A 17,830-nucleotide genomic window follows, 5' to 3' on the forward strand; every position below is an offset into this window, starting at 1 on the left:
ACCAGGAAGATCCCTCTCTGTATGCCACCACCCCCACTGTTGCTTTGCCTTTCAAATAAATAAGTAAACCTTTTAAAAAAACAAAGCTGAAATTTCACTGTCTGGATCAAACAGGTGAAAAGCAAACTGGAAAACTGGAAGAGATTTCCCATTATGCGGCCAAGAAAGGGGCGAGTAAGAGATAGAAATTACGGGAGAAAAATTAGGAAACGTGAAGTTTAGAATGAGAGCTCCAACCTAATAGCATTCAAAGGAAAATAGGGAAGAGGAAATAATCCAAGAGCCGATCCCTGAGAATTTTCAATAAAGATAATACTCGTAGATTAAACACACAAATGAAGTCTGAGCAAGGTGGACAAAAGCAAAGCCAACCCAGATACATTGGTGTGTACATCCCTGCAGAACAGGAAAAGCATGGAGAATAATAAAAGCCACCAGGGAGAAGGAAATGGCAGACCTCACATCAGCCGCAAGAGATGCCAGAAGACAATGGAATACCTTCAGGTGGGCGAGGAAGGCTACGACTTCTTGGGAGAAATACACAAAGGGTAAGAAAAAATATAAGCAATGAAGGACGACACGCGTTACCTCACTTGCAAGTATTTTCACAGGATGTGCACTTCAGCAAGAGCCCAACACCTCCCAAGAAAGGAAGCATTTAGAACTGGAAACCCCATGGCAGATCAGGGTCCCAGCACTGTACCAGCGAATACTCCTCCCAGCAAAACCCTTCCTGCGGCTCCCCACAGCAACTGAACAGTGCTTTAGCATGATGACTAAGTTATCCTGCCTTTCTCTTCCCACATCAGCCCTGGAACTTCTCATTTCATATTTCTCATTCCTGCCACATTCTCAGATGGTTACCAGTGAGTCTGGGACTTGGAGCAGAGAGGAAGGGACGAACTTCGGGTCCTCAAATCACCTCTCCTGACTTCCCATCTCCCCATACTTCCTGGGGGCGGCTGCTACTGCTCCCACCACCACAGCAGAGAAGAACCTAACTGAAGGTTCCACCGGAGCCCAAGGAGCCTTCTGTGGCTTTCCTCTCCACCAGAGCCAGAGAAGTGGACAGTTAGACAAGCACAAAGACCAAGCTCAGGCTCGTCTGTAACACCACCGGGCAAACGGGCCAGCTGTAAGACAAAAGGGCGTGGCACGGACTGTGGCATCCAACCGACGTGTGGTACAAAGCCCAGGCTTTGCCAGACCACCCAGTTTTTCAAGAAAATCTAGAAATTCTAGATTCCTACAGTGCCATTCATACAGAAAGGCAAAGCACACACAAAATGGTCCGGCAGGGAACAGCCACCCGAGCTTGTATTGTGCCTCAGGGGAGCAGGGGGGCACCTCCGGGGAGATGCTGCACTGTCGGGGTGGGGAGACGGATGGCGGCTGCTCACCGCGTCTCACAAGGACTCCCTGCAGTACTACCCAGCTTAGAGGCGAACTGCCAGCACTCAAGCCTGACATGTCTTCACACTCTGCGTCCCCCAGGGCAGCCCTAGCAGCACTCTGTCTGCAGCAGGATGTGCCTTCGAGGGTGCAGGGAACCAGCTCTGGGCAAGTAACATGCCAGAGCCCCAAGTATCCACACACTGAGTGCCCATGGCCCGTCCTTGGTCCTCTGACAGCTTCCAATCTAGGGGCTCCCTCAGTGGACGAGCCTGGGAGGAACCAACATGGAGACACACCCAGTCGGGGCAGGGGTGAAAAGCAGCGCACAGAATCACCACTCCCAGAGAACTCAGGAGCTCTCTGGCGGAGATGCCCCTGCTCCTGGTGAGTGGCAGAACTCTGACCGGGGGCGGGGCATTAGGCGCTGGGACTCAGTTGGAAAGATCCAAGGAGTAATGGCCCCAGTGGGCACCTGAAACCAGACGGCAGCTCGTCCGCAGATCATGGACGACACTCACTGCTTTTTCACGCTTGAGGAACCTGGAGTCTCATGTGTCCTTAAGCCTCTTATCTTTCTGGTTTCCCACCGCCGGGGTAGTTCCCAATGCCTGGTCTACACCAGCTCCAGGACAGCACACAAAAGGAGCAGGAAGGATTCAGAACAGGGGCCACCACCACAGCACCACCACCCAGCCCGGCTCGGAGTCAGGAGCTGCAGAGGCTGGAAAGCTAAGCTGTGGGAGAGAGGCAGGCTCAGAGCCTTACCAGCAGAACTGAAAATGAGACCTCACAACGCAAGGAGCCTGGATCCCTGAGTCACCACACAGAGCAAAACTGCCAGGGAAAGCAGCTCAACCCCCACCGCACCACATACACAAGAAAACCCGCTGGTCGTGTTGACCGAGACTTGGAGTCTGCTCACGACAGCACAGCCCAGCACTGCTCTCGGGTGCATCCCAGGGGCCGCGGTAGGAGGGTCGGCGGTGGTTATCATCACCAGCCCCAGGTCAGGTGTCTGTCCTGAGTGTGGCCTGGCTGGGGGAAAACGGACACTGTATTACCGGGAGTGCAGATTCTAAAAGTAGGTTATCTAGATTTGTTCCCCAGTGAGCCCGTCACTACTGGTAAGGGGAAGTTGCTAGCTCTCATCTTTAAAATCTGGCACACAGCCACCTACCTTAAAGATCTCAGGAAGTTGTTCTGAGATTTAAATGACATGGTCCATGCTGAGTACGGGACCTGACGCTGCGGCCTTCTATCCCACAGCCTCACTGAAGTGGCATGGAGAGGAGGCAAGAGAGGGTCGGAAGTCCTTACTCACGGTAGTCACACCGCATAACCCCGACAGAGGTGGTGTGGGGGGCACCTCGGCCTGCTCCTGACACGTACACAAATGCCTCGTGGCAGAGACCTGCTCACCCTTCTGGTTTTCTTTCATTCCTGGGCGTACAGCTGAACAGTGTCTAGAGCCTTGCTGGAATTCTGCTCCGATGGGATGTGGGAGCAGGGGTAACAAGGCCCGCAGGGAGCCACAATGACCCTCCCAAGCATACTCCTCCGGGCAGGACGACTTGGGAAGCCATGTGTGAAGACGGCACCGCTGGAATATGGAAGAGCCTGGGTCCCCGGGTCAGTGCATGGAGGGGAGGCGTCCAGAGACCCAGCTGGACTCAGGTGTGCGGAAGAAACAGGCAACGGTGAGTCGGTGAGTCGTCACCCACTTGGCGATTTGCTTCGCTGCAGCAGTTAGAAACTCCTCTTCTCCAATAACTAGTCAAACACTTGCTAATTCAGGTACTTGGCTATGCTGAGACTCACGCCTTTATAAACACCAGGTTTTTATTGTGTTTCATCAAGGTCAGTTCTGGTTATTTATATAAACAACAGGAACAAACTGAATCATTCACAAGCACCCGGTTACTCCAAGCAGGGGGAGAGTTTATGCTGTCCTACCCACTCCCCTCCCCACTCCCCCAGACCCCCAACTCCCCGAGCACACCCTTTAACTTCTGCTCAGGTGGGAGAGCAATGCTGGGTGTGGCAGGCAGCAACACAAACGGGCTACAATCATTCTACCTTGCTCACTCTGTCTCAGGGTGGGGCAGAACTTGGTCATCATCCAGCAAAGTGAACGCCTACTGGCTCACTCCTCCAAGCTAAGCTCCGCCCCAGCCTTAAGCACCCAGCAGAAGGATGACGGTCACTCACCCAATGCACGGATTGGTCTGGTACCTCGGCGCCGTGTAGGAGAAGGGAGAGATGTCTTTGTCGACAAAAGACCCGAACCCCAACCGGAAGTTGCTGGTGAGCTTCCTCATCTCCTCGGCGAGCTTGGTGCCCAGGTTCCGGATGTTGTCCAGGTCATCCTTCATGGACAGGGAGAGGTCCATCAGGTAGTACAAGTCCACGGGATAATCCTCCACCTGGCGCACCTGCAGCTGGAAGGAAGTCTTGTCGCCTGTGCCAACAGAGAGATCATGTACGTCACAGGCTGGGCAGGCCGGAGGCATTCTGCTTTCAAAGCTGGCCCACCTCTGGCTTTTCTTTAGTGACTGTGCGTCTCTCACAAGAGATGTTTTCTTCAGAAGCAGAGTCCCTGAAGGGACCAGGGTGCTGGACGGAGCCTGGGGTTCTACGTCCCAAACACTCAGTGTTTCTAGGCAACTGAAAGGCCCCTTGGGTTATTGGTGGGCAGTGACCAGACAACTGCACGGGCACAAAGCGGGTAGAAAGTAGCCCCTCAAGGAGACACTAACTCCAGAACAAGACCCAGCTACGACGGGAACCTGCATGTGAAACAGAAAGCACGAAAGACTAGCAGAAGCAGGGCACGGGCGTGAGTAAGAACTCGGCGAGGAACAGGGAACTGTGCAAGGCAAAGGAGGCAAAGAAAGTCACTTAAAATACCCCAAAGAGCAAAGATACTTTTGGCTGTGTCACGCCCTGTTTCTATTTCTCTTTTCATAGCCATTTACCAGACAACAGTGGTAGTTCTTAAGCATCATTGACATTTTGGGATATCACAGACACAACTCACTGCATCAGAAATTACACAAGCAGGCTGCAAAAAGTTCAGGGAAGGGGAGGGTGTTGTGGGATGTCCACATCCCATATCCAAGTGCCTGGTTCAAGTCCTGGGTACTGGGGCCGGCACTGTGGCATAGCGGGTAAGACCACCGCCTGCAGTGCCGGCATCCCATATGGGCGCTGGTTTGAGTCCTGGCTACTCCACTTCAGATCCAGCTCTCTGCTATGGCCTGGGAAAGCAGTGGAAGATGGTTCAAGTCCTTGGGCCCCTGCAAACACGTGGGAGACCCGGAAGAAGCTCCTGGCTCCTGGCTTTGGATTGGTGCAGCTCTGGTCACTGTAGTCATCTGGGGAATGAATCAGCATATGGAAGACCCCCCCAAAACACACCTCTGTCTGCGTGTAACTCTGACTTTCAAATGAATAATTTTTTTTTAATTTAAAAAATAAAAAAAAAATTTTCCTGGCTACTCTGACTTCCAATCCAGCTTCTTGCTAACGTGGGAGGCAGTGGATGATGGCTCAAGTATGTGGCTCCTTCCACCCACAGAGGAAACACAGATGATGGAGTTCCTGTTTTTCTGGCTATGAGCTGGCTGTTGTGCACATTTTGGGGGTAAACAGTGGGTAGAATCTTTCTCTGTCTCTCCCTCTCTCTAACTCCTTCCAAATAAATAAACCTTTTTAATTTTTTTTAAACCTCATGGAAAATTTGAGTTATCTTTTGATTTTTCCATCAATTTTTGAAGCTCTCTCAAATACATAAATATAGGCAGCCTGCAAACTTTAGCCTCACTCCCTTTTTTCCTTTTTTTAAAGAGTGGGATTTGGCCATCGAGACGCCTGTACCCCACATCAGCCTGGGTTCAATACCTGGCTCTGGCTTCCGATGGCAGCCTTCTGCTACTGCAGACCCTAGAAGGCAGCATTTACCACTCAACTACTTGGGTCCCCGTTAACCACGCGGCAGCCCTGGCTGAAATTCCTGGTTCTCAGGTTCAGCTTGGCCCAGCCCCAGCTGTTGCAGGCATATGGGGGATGAACCAGCAGATATGAGCTCTGTCTCTCTGCCTCTCAAAGAAAGAAAAGACACCACTAGCTCTGTCCACCAGCTACAAGAAGCAGAAGATACCTGGGCCTCACAGTAAGCAGCCAGCAGCAGAAAGGGGGGTTTCCCAGAAGGGAGCAGAGGTGGTGTCCAGGGAGGCGGCCTTGGCTATCGGACCCTTCAGAGTTGACAGAGGCCCAAGTCCAGGCAATCACCAGAGGACTCACGCCAGGATAATGATCCCTAAGTCATTGCACAATTGCTAAAGACAAGTCACTTACAAAGAACTTCAAAGCTCAATTCATGGCCAGCGCCATGGCTCAACAGGCTAATCCTCCGCCTTGCGGCGCCGGCACACCGGGTTCTTGTCCCAGTCGGGGCGCCGGATTCTGTCCCGGCTGCCCCTCTTCCAGGCCAGCTCTCTGCTATGGCCCGGGAGTGCAGTGGAGGATGGCCCAAGTGCTTGGGCCCTGCACCCGCATGGGAGACCAGGAGAAGCACCTGGCTCCTGGCTTCGGATCAGCTCGGTGCGCCAGCCGCAGAGCGCCAGCCGCCGCGGCCACTGGAGGGTGAACCAACGGCAAAAGGAAGACCTTTCTCTCTGTCTCTCTCTCTCACTGTCCACTCTGCCTGTCAAAAAAAAAAAAAAAAAAAAAAAAAGCTCAATTCATACAGAGGCATTCCACCTGCCCTGGGCTCAGCACCCTCCCAGGAACAGCAAGGTGTGCTCCACTCATGCCCAGACCAGAAGTGTCTGCATGCATTTGAAACCTGGGCATATTCCTTGTGTGTGTGGAGCAGCAGCAAGGCAGCCTCCCCACCTCTGCTCCAGGGGCCCCCACACTTGCCTTGCCAGCAGCTGAGCCTCAGAGCAGCCCATCACTCATCGGCCGCTGACAACCAGCAAAGCAAAGCCTTCTTGAGCTCACAGGAAGGGGACGGAAGCCTCCAGGCCCTCTCCCCTGCTCTCACCCCAAACACGGTCTGCCATGAAGAAGCAAACGATTGAAGGATCACTTCAGCTTCCAGCTCTGTCTCTCGGGTAGGCGGCACCCTGAGCCCTGGCTGCAGCACTGCCAACAGCGGTGATCAAGGCTACGAGGCGCTCCCGTGGGAGAGAAGTGTTTGCTAGCAGCAGAGGCTTGCACAGATGAAGTGCGATTATTATAATTACTGTTTGGAGTCAGGGCAGCAGCCCCGAGCCCGCCTCCCCTGACCTGTCTCGGCTTGCACTGTTGCAGTTGTCCCAGGATTGATGTAGTTTGGGTTGCCTGTTGGTTTGAGCCTATTTTTAAAAACCATCAGTCTGACTCAAACAGTGGAATGTTCCAGATTTCTTCCAGAATGAATTCCAGACTGCTGCAGCGTCCCTCTCTGGTTTCCATCAGGCGGACAGCAGGGCCCTCCCAAGGGCCCCTAGGAGGCCACATCGCAGCGGGAGAGGGATGGGCAGGAGGGAGAACTTGGAGGAGGACAGACCCCCCTCTTTGGCCCTTGCATGGACACAGGCTGCAATCCTGCCTCCTCTGCCGAATCCCATGACCTCAGCAAGGCTTCTGCATTTCCCGCCACCTGTCCACCTTGCCCCCTCTTCCCAGCTGTGGCTGCTTCTATCCAGCATCTTTTTGGTAGCTTATGAGTAACTGACAGACAGCTCAATTCATGAGTAAATGACAGATGGGTGCTTTAGGACCAGGAAATGGAGAACTGGCTGGGATCCAGGGAGACTGGGAGGCAGCCGGGGGACAGAAGCAGGCACTAGGCTGGAAAACAGGAGAGCTGAGAGCTGGGCTTGAGTCCTGACCTGGTCACCCGTCACTTGGGGACGGCAGGACCCTTTAAACCTGTGGCTCAGCCCCCACAGCAGTCACTGCGTGGATCACAGACACAACGCGGATGAACCCCACACGTATTCCTGTGCACGGAAGGCTCTGGCCTCCGCACCCCCAAAAGTCCATTATTAAGGCAATTTCCTGTAGGGATAAAAAGAGAGCGGATTCTGCCAGAAACTTGAGTTTGAAGGGCTATAGCTTCGGGCATATGAATTCAGCTCCAAATTTTTCAGACATGAAGTCAAAGAGGGAAATGAGAGGATACAGAGGCCCTGTGTGTGCTGAGAAGGGGTCTCTTCTGAAGTGAGAAATCCCTAGGTGTCAAATTCTGAGAAAAACTGACCACTAAGCAAACATAAACACACACACATGCAAGGCTTCCCGGGAGCAGGCTGCAAACGCTCCAAGGACATGTGTCTCCCAGCTTTGCCCAAAGGGAGAAGGAAAGAAAGAGGGTAGCAGTGTCCGTGCTCAGAGTCAGAGCTCCTTGCCACTGCTGATCCACACATGCCTGGTTTTAAACGCCACACGTTCCTGAGCAGGCCTGGCAATGCGGGACGTGGGTTCTGTCGGCAGGCTGCGGAGGGCCGACTCCCGTCGGATTCTCAGTGTGGGTTGTAAGCTGCCGGAGCACCAATGCCCCAGCAAGGGCAGCCTACAAAGCAAGTGGACCTAGGGCGCACACCCTGCAGCCAGGAGCTCCAGGGTCCGGGGCATTGGCCCCGTCTGGGGTGCAACTCCAGCACCATGAACGTCAGACACATCCCTCAGCCCACCTTGCTCCCAGCCACGCTGCTCTCCTGTGCACCAGAGACTTCCAGCTGCCCTTTCCTGATGGGAGCTCTGCAGGTCTGTGGGGTACCATCCGGGCACATGTGCCTGGATTCGACAGCCCCTGCCTCCTCGCACTCCACATAGGATCCCTGCAGGCTCAGTTCCCCTGTGGCTATGCCCCTTCTCTCTCTAATCCCGGCCTCAGGACCAGCGTGAGATCAGAGCAACAGGATAAAGCAAACTCAAAAGAGAAGCGGGGCACTGGGCACCCGCGAGGATGGAGCCGTGCCCGCAAGCAGCAGTCTAGCTCCTCCTGGGTCTTCCTGTTTGCAGGCACCCAGCTCCAGCCGCATTTGCACAGAATTCCTTCTCCTGCTCAGTCCCTAACTCCCCACCCCCGGAATTGAGCGGCCACCAGCACCGCACCTGGAACAGTTTAACAGCTCTCTCCTCTCTGCCCTCCTTTTAGCAAAAAGTGAGACGTGAGCTTGCTCCAGGGACACGCATCAGATGATGAACACTTCCAGAGTGGAGAATTCTGCAAGAACTGTCGAGCCTGGCTTCTGTGCAAGCATCGAGACAAAGCAGTCTCTCAGCAGGTGCAGACTGAGTGGTGGTTTTCAAATCCCTACAATTACCTCTCTGTGCTAGGAATTCAGAGAAGGGAAACGTAAAATCAGCTGCATTCTAACAGGGAGTGAGGCCTCAGGGCACACCTTGGAAGACAGACACCCAGCTCTCTGTCCACCCCAGCAGGAGGTGATCCGTATCCCAGACCTAAGTCAGATCTAGAACAAAGAATCGCCTCCCTGCTCTAGAATGAGCTGCCTCAGAACTGGGCCTCTCAACCAACAGAACCAGGGGACGAGCCCTCTGCAGATGTGGAGGCCCCCAGGGTCTGCCTCCAAGCTTACAGCTCTCGGAGGCCAGTTTCCTGAAAAGTTGCCCTTTCTCCATGTAGCAACAAAAACCTCTTTATCTCTCTTAAAAAAAAATGATTTATTTATTTGAAAGTCGGAGTTATGGGAGAGAGGTGGAGGGGAGTGAGACAGAGAGAGGTCTTCCATCTGCTGGTTCACTCCCCAAATGGCCACAACGGCCAGTGGGGCCAGGCAGAAGCCAGGAGCTTCTTCCAGGTCTCCCAGGTGGGCGCAGAGGGCCAGGAACTTGTGCTATCCTCCACTGCTTTCCCAGGCCACGCCGGCAGTGGCTTAACCCGCTACTGCCACAACGCCAGCCCAGTCTCTCTCTTTTTTTAAGCATGTACCTAGTCAGTCTGGATGACAACACTGCAGATGTAACCCCTAAACCAAAATCAACACTCCAAACCAGAACAGGAAAGAAAGGGGAGCAAAAAAAAAATCCCTAAGCAGGGGCTGGCAGGAAGCCCCCATCCAAAGCAACTGACCGTCCGCAGTGCAGTGAACGCTGCTGCGCTGCGGGTCTCCTGCCTGGGCGGGACACACTCTGGTTACGTAAGACGTGTCCCTGGGGACAACCAGTACATAGGAAATCTCTGAGATTTCTGCAACCTCTTGTGAGTCTAAAACTATTTCTAAGTAAAACATTTAAAATGAAAAAAAAAAAAAAAAAAAAAAGGTAGCCACCAGCCGAGTCATTTTGTAAGAAGCTAAGCCATGGAGGCAAACAACTGCAAGAAACCGTTTCTAATCACCCCAGTGCTTGCAAACCACCTCTAGTCTTCGACCACCCCTGTGAGATGTACTTCAAGGTTTGAGCCCTTTCCTAAGGATTTATGTCCTTTCTTAATGGTTTTTTAAGGTCCTTATCCTGACATACAGTTTCCCGTACTGGAATAAAATGGAAAACATGATCCTGTGTTTACCCAAAATCCTACTTGAAGTTTGGCAGTTCTTCAAGAAGTGAAACATAGAATTACCACATGAACAGCAATTCCATTCCTAACTATGTGCCCAAGGTTATTGAAAACACATGTTTACCCCAAAGCTTGCCCATGAACATCCACAGCAGCAGCAGTCATAATGGCCCCAAAGTAGAAACGTCCCACTATTTAGGATACCCTAAATGTCCATCAACCAAAATATAGCATATCCACACACATGGTGGAACATTATTTGGCCATGAAAAGGAATGCAGCACCTGCCACAACATGAATGAACCTTGAAAACATGTGGCTGGGGAAAGAAACCAGGTCTCAACAGCCATACATCATGTCTGACAGGTAATGGGCAGACCAGGCACACCCACAGAGCCAGCAGATCAGCAGCCGCCAGGGGCTGAGTGAGCCAGCGGTGGGAGGGCGGGGTAAGGAGTCATGGCTGAGGGTGTGAGGTTTCTTCTGGGGGTTATGAAGATGACCTGGAGCATGGTGAAGGTCACACAACTTGGCAAATATTTTAGGAAGCACTGGACTGTATACTCCAGAGCGGTAAAGCCTACAGTGTACAGATTTTAACCTCAAGACAAAGAAACATCTTAACAGAGCAGGAAATTGTTTCTCACCCATTTTACCCTAGGTCACTTAACTCTGCCTTCAAGAGTGTCTTTGAGGGGCCGGCTCTGTGCCATAGCAGGTTAAGCCTCCACCTGCAGAGCTGGCATCCCATACAGACACCAGTTCGGGTCCTGGCTACTCCACTTCTGATCCAACTCCCTGCTAATGTGCCTAGGAAAGCAGTGGAAGATGGCCCAAGTGTTTGGGATTCTATAGCCATGTGGGAAACCTGAAAGAAGCTCCTGGATCCTGGCTTCAGCTTGGCCCAGCCCCAGCCATTGCAACCATTTGGGGAGTGAACTAGCGGATGGAAGATCTGTCTCTCCCTCTCTCGCTTGCTCACTCTCTCTTTCTCCCTCTCTCCCTTTCTCTCTGTAACTCTGCCTTTCAAATAAATAAACTTTTTTTAAAAAATTAAATAAATTAAATAAATTTTTTAAAAAGAATGAGGATTTTCTACCATGAAGGATACTCCTCAGAACATTGGCAATTCTGAGAGTCATTCTGATGAAGAGTTTCAAATATACAAGTTAGGGGCCAGTGCTATGGTACAGCAGGTTAAGCCACTACTTGTAACACTGGCATCACCTGTGAGCACTGGTTCAAGTCCTGGCTGCTCCACTTCAAAGCCTGGGAAAGCAGAGAATGATGATCCAAATACTTGGGCCACTGCCACCCATGTGGGAAGACCTGGTTGGAGTTCCAGGCTCCTGGCTTCCAACTGGCCCAGCCCTGGCTGTTGCACTGTTGCAGGAGATGGAAGATCTCTCTCTCTCTGTCTCTCTCTGTGTCTCTCTCTCTCTCTTCCACCCCTGCCCCCACTTCTCTATAACTCTGCCTTTCAAATAAATAAACAAATCCTTTAAAACAAAACAAACAAAAAAAAACCTACCTTGATGACAACTCTGAAACTATAAACTTTTCTGGAGAAATGAGTTTGGATCCTTGTTTTTGAAGATGATAGAGTGAAAACAGTACACAATTACAAACACATTATAGGTGTCTGACAAATAGGAACACCTGAATAAAAACAAAGGAAAACAGTGGAAGAGCTTCTTCCTGCCTCACCATTACTCCTAACACACAGCATTCACAATATCAGCAACCACTCTTACACCGCCCAGCATCTCACTGTCTACCGTGACTGCCACAGCCCCTCCCGGGCCAGGGCCCTGACCCCTGAGCCTGCCTGCACAGAAGATAACTCACTTGCCTCAGGACATCACCCAACGGCTGCCCGCGGAAGGGCTCGGCGGGGCCTTTGCTCCCCACTCACACAGTGTTATAAGGGTCCCCCTCCTTCCCTCTCAGCCCAGGGTCTCACAAGCATAAGGGCCAAGTGTCACAGTGAGACAACTCCAGAGAACTGTAACTTAGTACATGAGCAATGCAAAACTTAGGGTGCCTCTACCCCCCTGGGCCTGGATACAATGTTCTTCAGCTTCTTGTATTCATGACAACGGAACCCAAGTGCATGGGGGCCCTGGCATCTGTCTAGAATGTGCAGAATTCTTCAACAACGACATCAACGTGACAAGCCCTGTCGAGTGCTGGCCACGTGCAGCACACAGTCAAGTCCCCTTCTGAGGCACTGAGCATCCCTCCTCACACCTATACCTGGCACCTTGGCCACTGCTCTTTAAAAATAACAACTTTAACTTTTTAAAGTGCATTTACCAAAAGAATCACTTAAGCCTCTCAACACCCCCATGTGGAATGAAGCGGCAGAGACACTGAGAGGTGAGGTGACCGGCCCCGGGCCTCCGAGCAAGAGCAAAGTCGGAGCCAGAACCCAGAGCAGCCCAACAGATGTACGATCTTTCCACTGCTCCACACTGCCCTGAAGTCCAAATAAACCACCAAGAAATGGTGATTGCCACTGGCTTCCTGGACTGTGAGATAGGAGGGAAAGGATTAAAGAAACAGCGATGAAATTTGGAAAACCCTGCCCCCCTCAACAACATGACGCCCTCCAGTTGTGCTACGTACACACTGAATCTGTGACACTGTGCAAGGATTCTTCTCAGCAGAACAGCAGACGACAACTGTGGTGGCCTAGGGACAACCATGGGTGTGCAGGCCCAAAACCTGGGATTGAATCACACCCAGCACCCACTCAGAGACCGGCAACAGGCTGCTGCCTCCTGGGAAAATGACATCAGCTGCCTCAGCGTTGGCAGGTATGGAGCCCACAGTAGCTGTGCAAACATTGTTCAGTTCCTCATTTCCCCTCACCCCCAGGGCTCCCAGAGCCACCAGGGTCATAGAGCATCTCTGCTCGAGAAGTCTGTCCCTTCGGGAGGCCACGGACTCAAAGGGCAGGTGCTGAGAAGAGATTCTTTTCCCTAGAAGCAGCACTGTCCTCAGCAACTCGCAGTAACAGGGGAGCAAATACAACAGCATCCTCCTGGGAGAAAAACCAGCCCAAAGGCCTGCTGACCGATGACCCTGCAAGCAACGGCCCACACATACAGCCCAACACCATTCAGTCTCCAAAACATGTGCTGTGAAAGCAGTATGCCGAGTAGGACAGGCAGACCCCACAGGACAAGCGCCGCCCGCCTGGCTACACTCACGGGAGGTACCCAAGACAGTAGGATTTACAGAGGGAGCAAGGGCAACCGAGGCCATGGGGCGGGGAGGGAGCAGGGAGGGACGGGTCACAACTTCTGCTGGGATGCTGAGAAGTTCTGGCACGGGGCAGCAGTGATGGCCACACAACCTGATGAACTACACACTTAACCACGGCTACAGTGCCAAGTTCATGTCCTAGGCAAGGATCTCAGTATTACTGCCCACCAAAATAAACTTTTAAATCTATTTTCCAAGAACTCATTGAGGCGCCCTGGTCTGCTTTATCACCATTTTAAAAAAATGGCAAAGAGGTTCCATCCACCCAGCAGGGGGGTTTTGTGCTTGGCTTCCTGGGGGCTGAGCCTGGCCTCCCCAAGATCCTCCCCTGCCTGTGACCTCAGCCCTGCCCCTCTGACTGTCCTCACCCTCTCCCACCCCTCCCGAGGGCCTTGCGGAGCCCAGCTCACCCCAGGGACAACTCACCAGGCCTAAGGTTCACGGTGACCTCCTGCGGAGTCATCTGAATAACATCGGCACCCATGGGGCCGGAGCCCTTGCTGCTGAGGGGCAGGCTCCGCAGGACGTGGGTGCTGCTGGCCGGGCTCTCGACCTCACCGCCACAGCCATTTCTGACCAGGTTCTCCCTCAAGTCACACCGGGAGGTGACGGACCGCGGGCTGCCGAAGTCCTAGGGAGGCAAACAGAGGAAGAGAGAGCAAGGTTGGTCAGGCTGCTCCCGCCACGTCTCGGCTCACGCCTGCCACCAGGCCACTAACCTGCATCTCGGCTCACGCCCTTGCCACCGGGCCACTGACCCAAACCCCCTCTGAAAATAAGCAAATGATCGTTCCTGCCTCAAATGCCTCGCCAGGTATCACCAGGCCTGAGGCCCAAGGACAGGAAAGCATCCCCCAAACTGTAAACACACGATAAACATGATTGGATTTTTTTTTTTTTAAGATTTATTTATTTGAAAGGCAAAGTTACAGAGAGGCAGAGGCTGAGAGAGAGAGACAGAGGTCTTCCATCTGCTGGTTCACCCCCCAGATGGTCGCAATAGCTAGAGCTGCACCAATCTGAAGTCAGGAGCCTGGAGCTTCTTCCAGGTCTCCCATGTGGGTGCAGGGTTCCAAGGACTTAGGTCATCTTCTGCTGCTTTCCCAGGCCATAGCAGAGAGCTGGATCGGAAGTGGAACAGCCAGGACTTGAACCAGTGCCCACATGGGATGCCGGCACTGCAGGTGGCGGCTTTACCCGCTAAGCCATAATGCCAGCCCCTCGTTGTGATTTTGATGGTCAGAGTTCCTACTTGCCTATGTGATTAGCAACAAAGAAACTGAAACGGTCAAAAGTTGCATAGCTATTTTTTTTCAATTTTTATTTGTTTTCATTTTATCTGGAAGGAAGAGTAAGGGCTAGAGATGGAGACACAGAGATCCTCCATGCACTGGTTCACTCCCCAAATGCTCACGACAGTCAGGGTTGGGCCAGGCCAAAGACTAGAGCCGGGAGTTCCTTCCAGGTCTCCCAAGTGAGTAGCAGGGACCCAAGAACTTAAGCCACCACCTGCTGCCTCCCAGGGTGTGCACTGGCAGGGAGTTGGATCCGAAGCAGACCAGGACCGAAATTCAGGCACTCCAACATGGGATGCAAGCATTTCAAGTGATGACTTAACTTCTGTGCCAAATGCCTGCCCCTAAACTTTTGACAAAAGATGACATATGACTGGCTGAGAGGTCCTCATTCAGGCACTCAAGAGTTAACTTTTGAGCTGTTCATACATTGACTTTTTTCCCCCCAAGATTTATTTATTTATTTGAAAGGCAGAGTTAAGACAGAGAGGGGAAGAGACAGAGAGAGATCTTCCATCTGCTGACTCACTGCCAAGTGGCCACAACAGCTGGGTCTGAATCAGGCTGAAGCCAGGAGCCAGGAGCTTCCTCCAGGTCTCCCATGCAGGTGCAGGGGCCCAAGCACTTGGGCCATCTTCTACTGCCTTCCCAGGTACTTTAGCAGGGAGCTGGATCAGAAGTGAAGCAGCCGGGACTTGAACTGGCGCCAATATGGGATGCCAGCACTATAGGCAGCAGTTTAACACACTGTACCACAGTGCCAGTCCCCACACAGCAACTTTTGCAGGCAATGGACACTGCACAACCACTTAGGAGAACCCAGCCGTCCACTGGGAAGAAAGAGGAAACTATAAGCCGGCGCCGTGGCTTAATAGGCTAATCCTCCGCCTTGCGGCGCCGGCACACTGGGTTCTAGTCCCGGTTGGGGCGCCGGATTCTGTCCCGGTTGCCCCTCTTCCAGGCCAGCTCTCTGCTATGGCCCGGGAAAGCAGTGGAGGATGGCCCAAGTGCTTGGGCCCTGCACCTGCATGGGAGACCAGGATAAGCACCTGGCTCCTGGCTTTCGATCAGCACGATGCGCTGGCCGCAGTGGCCATTGGAGGGTGAACCAACGGCAAAAGGAAGACCTTTCTCTCTGTCCACTCTGCCTGTCAAAAAAAAAAAAAAAAAGAAAGAAAGAAAGAAAGAGGAAACTATAATAATTATACCAAGCCTACATCTACGTATAATATCTCTCATATCATAATCTTAACTTCGTAAGCCTACATCCCTAGGCATAAGAAAAATACGGCCCATCACTTCGGTAGATGATACAGTCACTATAATTAATCCAAGAGCTCAAAACATTTATACTATGAAAAAAAAAACAGAATTCTGTATTACAGGATTTGAAAGAAAAATTAAAAATGCACTATTACAGCAGAGGGAAGACAATATTTTCATGTCTCTTGTTGTTTGTATGACACAGACGCGCTGGCAAGAGGGGTCTTTGCTTCTCTCGGAGGGATTTGGCCATTGGAATGATCCACGCTAACCTGGGGTACTCGGAGTCTGAGGTGTTCATTTTAAAATGAGTCACACACTTTCTCATAGCATGGGGTGCCTCTACGTGTTGATCCTTTTCCAGGATTAAAGGGGTTTTTAATGGCAGAGCAAGCCCAGGCTTTTCTCTGAACGTTCCTCCCCCTCCCCCACGGATGGGGAAAATAAAACCCCCTCCCCCTACTGGCTGGATGCCAGTGCTGTCCTGTGTGCCTAATCCTCTTAATGGCTGAGGAATTAGGTCGCAGATCTCCTCTGCTCCCCTCTGCAACACTTTGCCAGAGGGCCTCAGCGGAGGCAGGGTCCCCCGGCTGCTGTATTAGAAGCCAGACTGATGGCAGAGGCACAAAAATCAGAGGGCACAGCCTGGGATGTCCCAGGACTTGTCAATGCTCTTCAGAACCTTTGCAAAATTTAAGACCGGAGAAGTTAAGCCGCCTTTGTTGCATTTTTAAATGAGTAAAACCAGATGGATTGTCCTAGGCCTGTATGATAGTTTTTGTTTGCTATGGGTGTTTTTTAAATAGGTGAACGATGCTTTTGTTTTGTGCACTGAAAGTCTGGTGATCTTACCTGTCAACAACCTTGGGGACGACATTGTAGGGAGCCCCATAAACACTTGTGGAACAAAGTGAGGAAAACGACTGTGCTGGGCCTGGATTTCAAACAAGGGTTTCCAAACTGGGTTCCAGGCAGTCCAGCCCAGCTCAGATGGGAACCTGAGAAACACGGCGAGGGGAAAGGGACGGTGACTAGCAGAGGGCCCTGCGGGTGCTGCTCTGCCTCCTGCGCTGCCCAGAGCTTAAAAGGCTCAAGGAGGGGCTGGTGCCGTGGTGCAGTGGGTAAAGCCACCACCTGCAGTGCCCGCATCTCATATGGGTGCCAATTTAAATCCCAGCTGCTCCACTTCTGATCCAGCTCTCTGCTTTTTTTTTATTTGACAAGTAGAGTTATAGACAGTGAGAGAGAGACAGAGAGAAAGGTCTTCCTTCTGTTGGTTCACTCCCCAAATGGCTGTTACGGCTGGCGCTGCGCTGATCAGAAGCCAGGAGCTGGGTGCTTCCTCCGGGTTTCCCATGTGGATGCAGGGACCCAAGTACTTGGGCCATCCTCCTCTGCCCTCCCAGGTCACAGCAGAGAGTTGGACTGGAAGAGGAGAACCGGGATTGGTACCCGGCGCCCCAACCAGGACTAGAACCCGGGGTGCCGGCGCCACAGGCAGAGGATTAGCCAAGTGAGTCTTTAAAAATAAATAAATAAAAGGCTCAAGAGCTCACCTGCCCAGAGCTCACACAGCTACAGAAGTTCTGAACTCCTTGCTGGCAAACTGCGCCTCAATTCTCAGCTCCTCCAACTCTGAAAACCTGGCTGTACGTGGACCAGTTCCGTCAAGGTGCACCTGTCTTGATCAGCCCTACCATGGAATCAGCAACGAAAGCATCTTGTCTCCCCAGAGATGAGAACTAACGCTCTCCCAGCAGTCTGCACCAGGGTCCACTCTGGAACGGCCCAGATCTGGAGCCCACGGGGCAGGGGCAGGGGCATGATTCCTCATCCACAGCCTTGCAACTTGCTTAGGAACAGTCACTGAAATCGCCCCCTTTTCCTGGATGCCTGCTTTGGCAGTGACCTTCACCGGAGCTCCCGAGTCATGCTGCTCCAAGGGATTTTGGATCCAACCTCAGACCACAGTGGAGGATGTGTACAGGACTGCCAGCTGGTCAGGGAAGATGGACTTGCTGGCATCAACAGGAGACAAAGTCCAGATAATACTTCCCAGGCCTGAAGAAATCTGAGGCAGCCAGGTCTA

The 17,830-nt window shown here is 52.3% G+C and overlaps 1 protein-coding gene across 1 annotated transcript in view; it reads right to left on the minus strand.

Annotated features, from left to right (window-relative positions):
* Nucleotides 1–17,830, minus strand: part of ITGB5 (integrin subunit beta 5) — a 107,738-nt gene that overhangs the window by 70,478 nt on the left and 19,430 nt on the right. Inside the window, exons 3-4 of the mRNA XM_062209144.1 lie at nucleotides 13,610–13,814; nucleotides 3,604–3,853 (exon numbers count right to left, since the gene is read on the minus strand). Coding sequence (XP_062065128.1) covers nucleotides 3,604–3,853; nucleotides 13,610–13,814 — 455 coding nt within the window. The remainder of the gene's footprint in view (nucleotides 1–3,603; nucleotides 3,854–13,609; nucleotides 13,815–17,830) is intronic.

The sequence above is a fragment of the Lepus europaeus genome, chromosome 2 (assembly GCF_033115175.1).
Source record: "Lepus europaeus isolate LE1 chromosome 2, mLepTim1.pri, whole genome shotgun sequence".
Classification (NCBI taxonomy): Eukaryota; Metazoa; Chordata; class Mammalia; order Lagomorpha; family Leporidae; genus Lepus; species Lepus europaeus.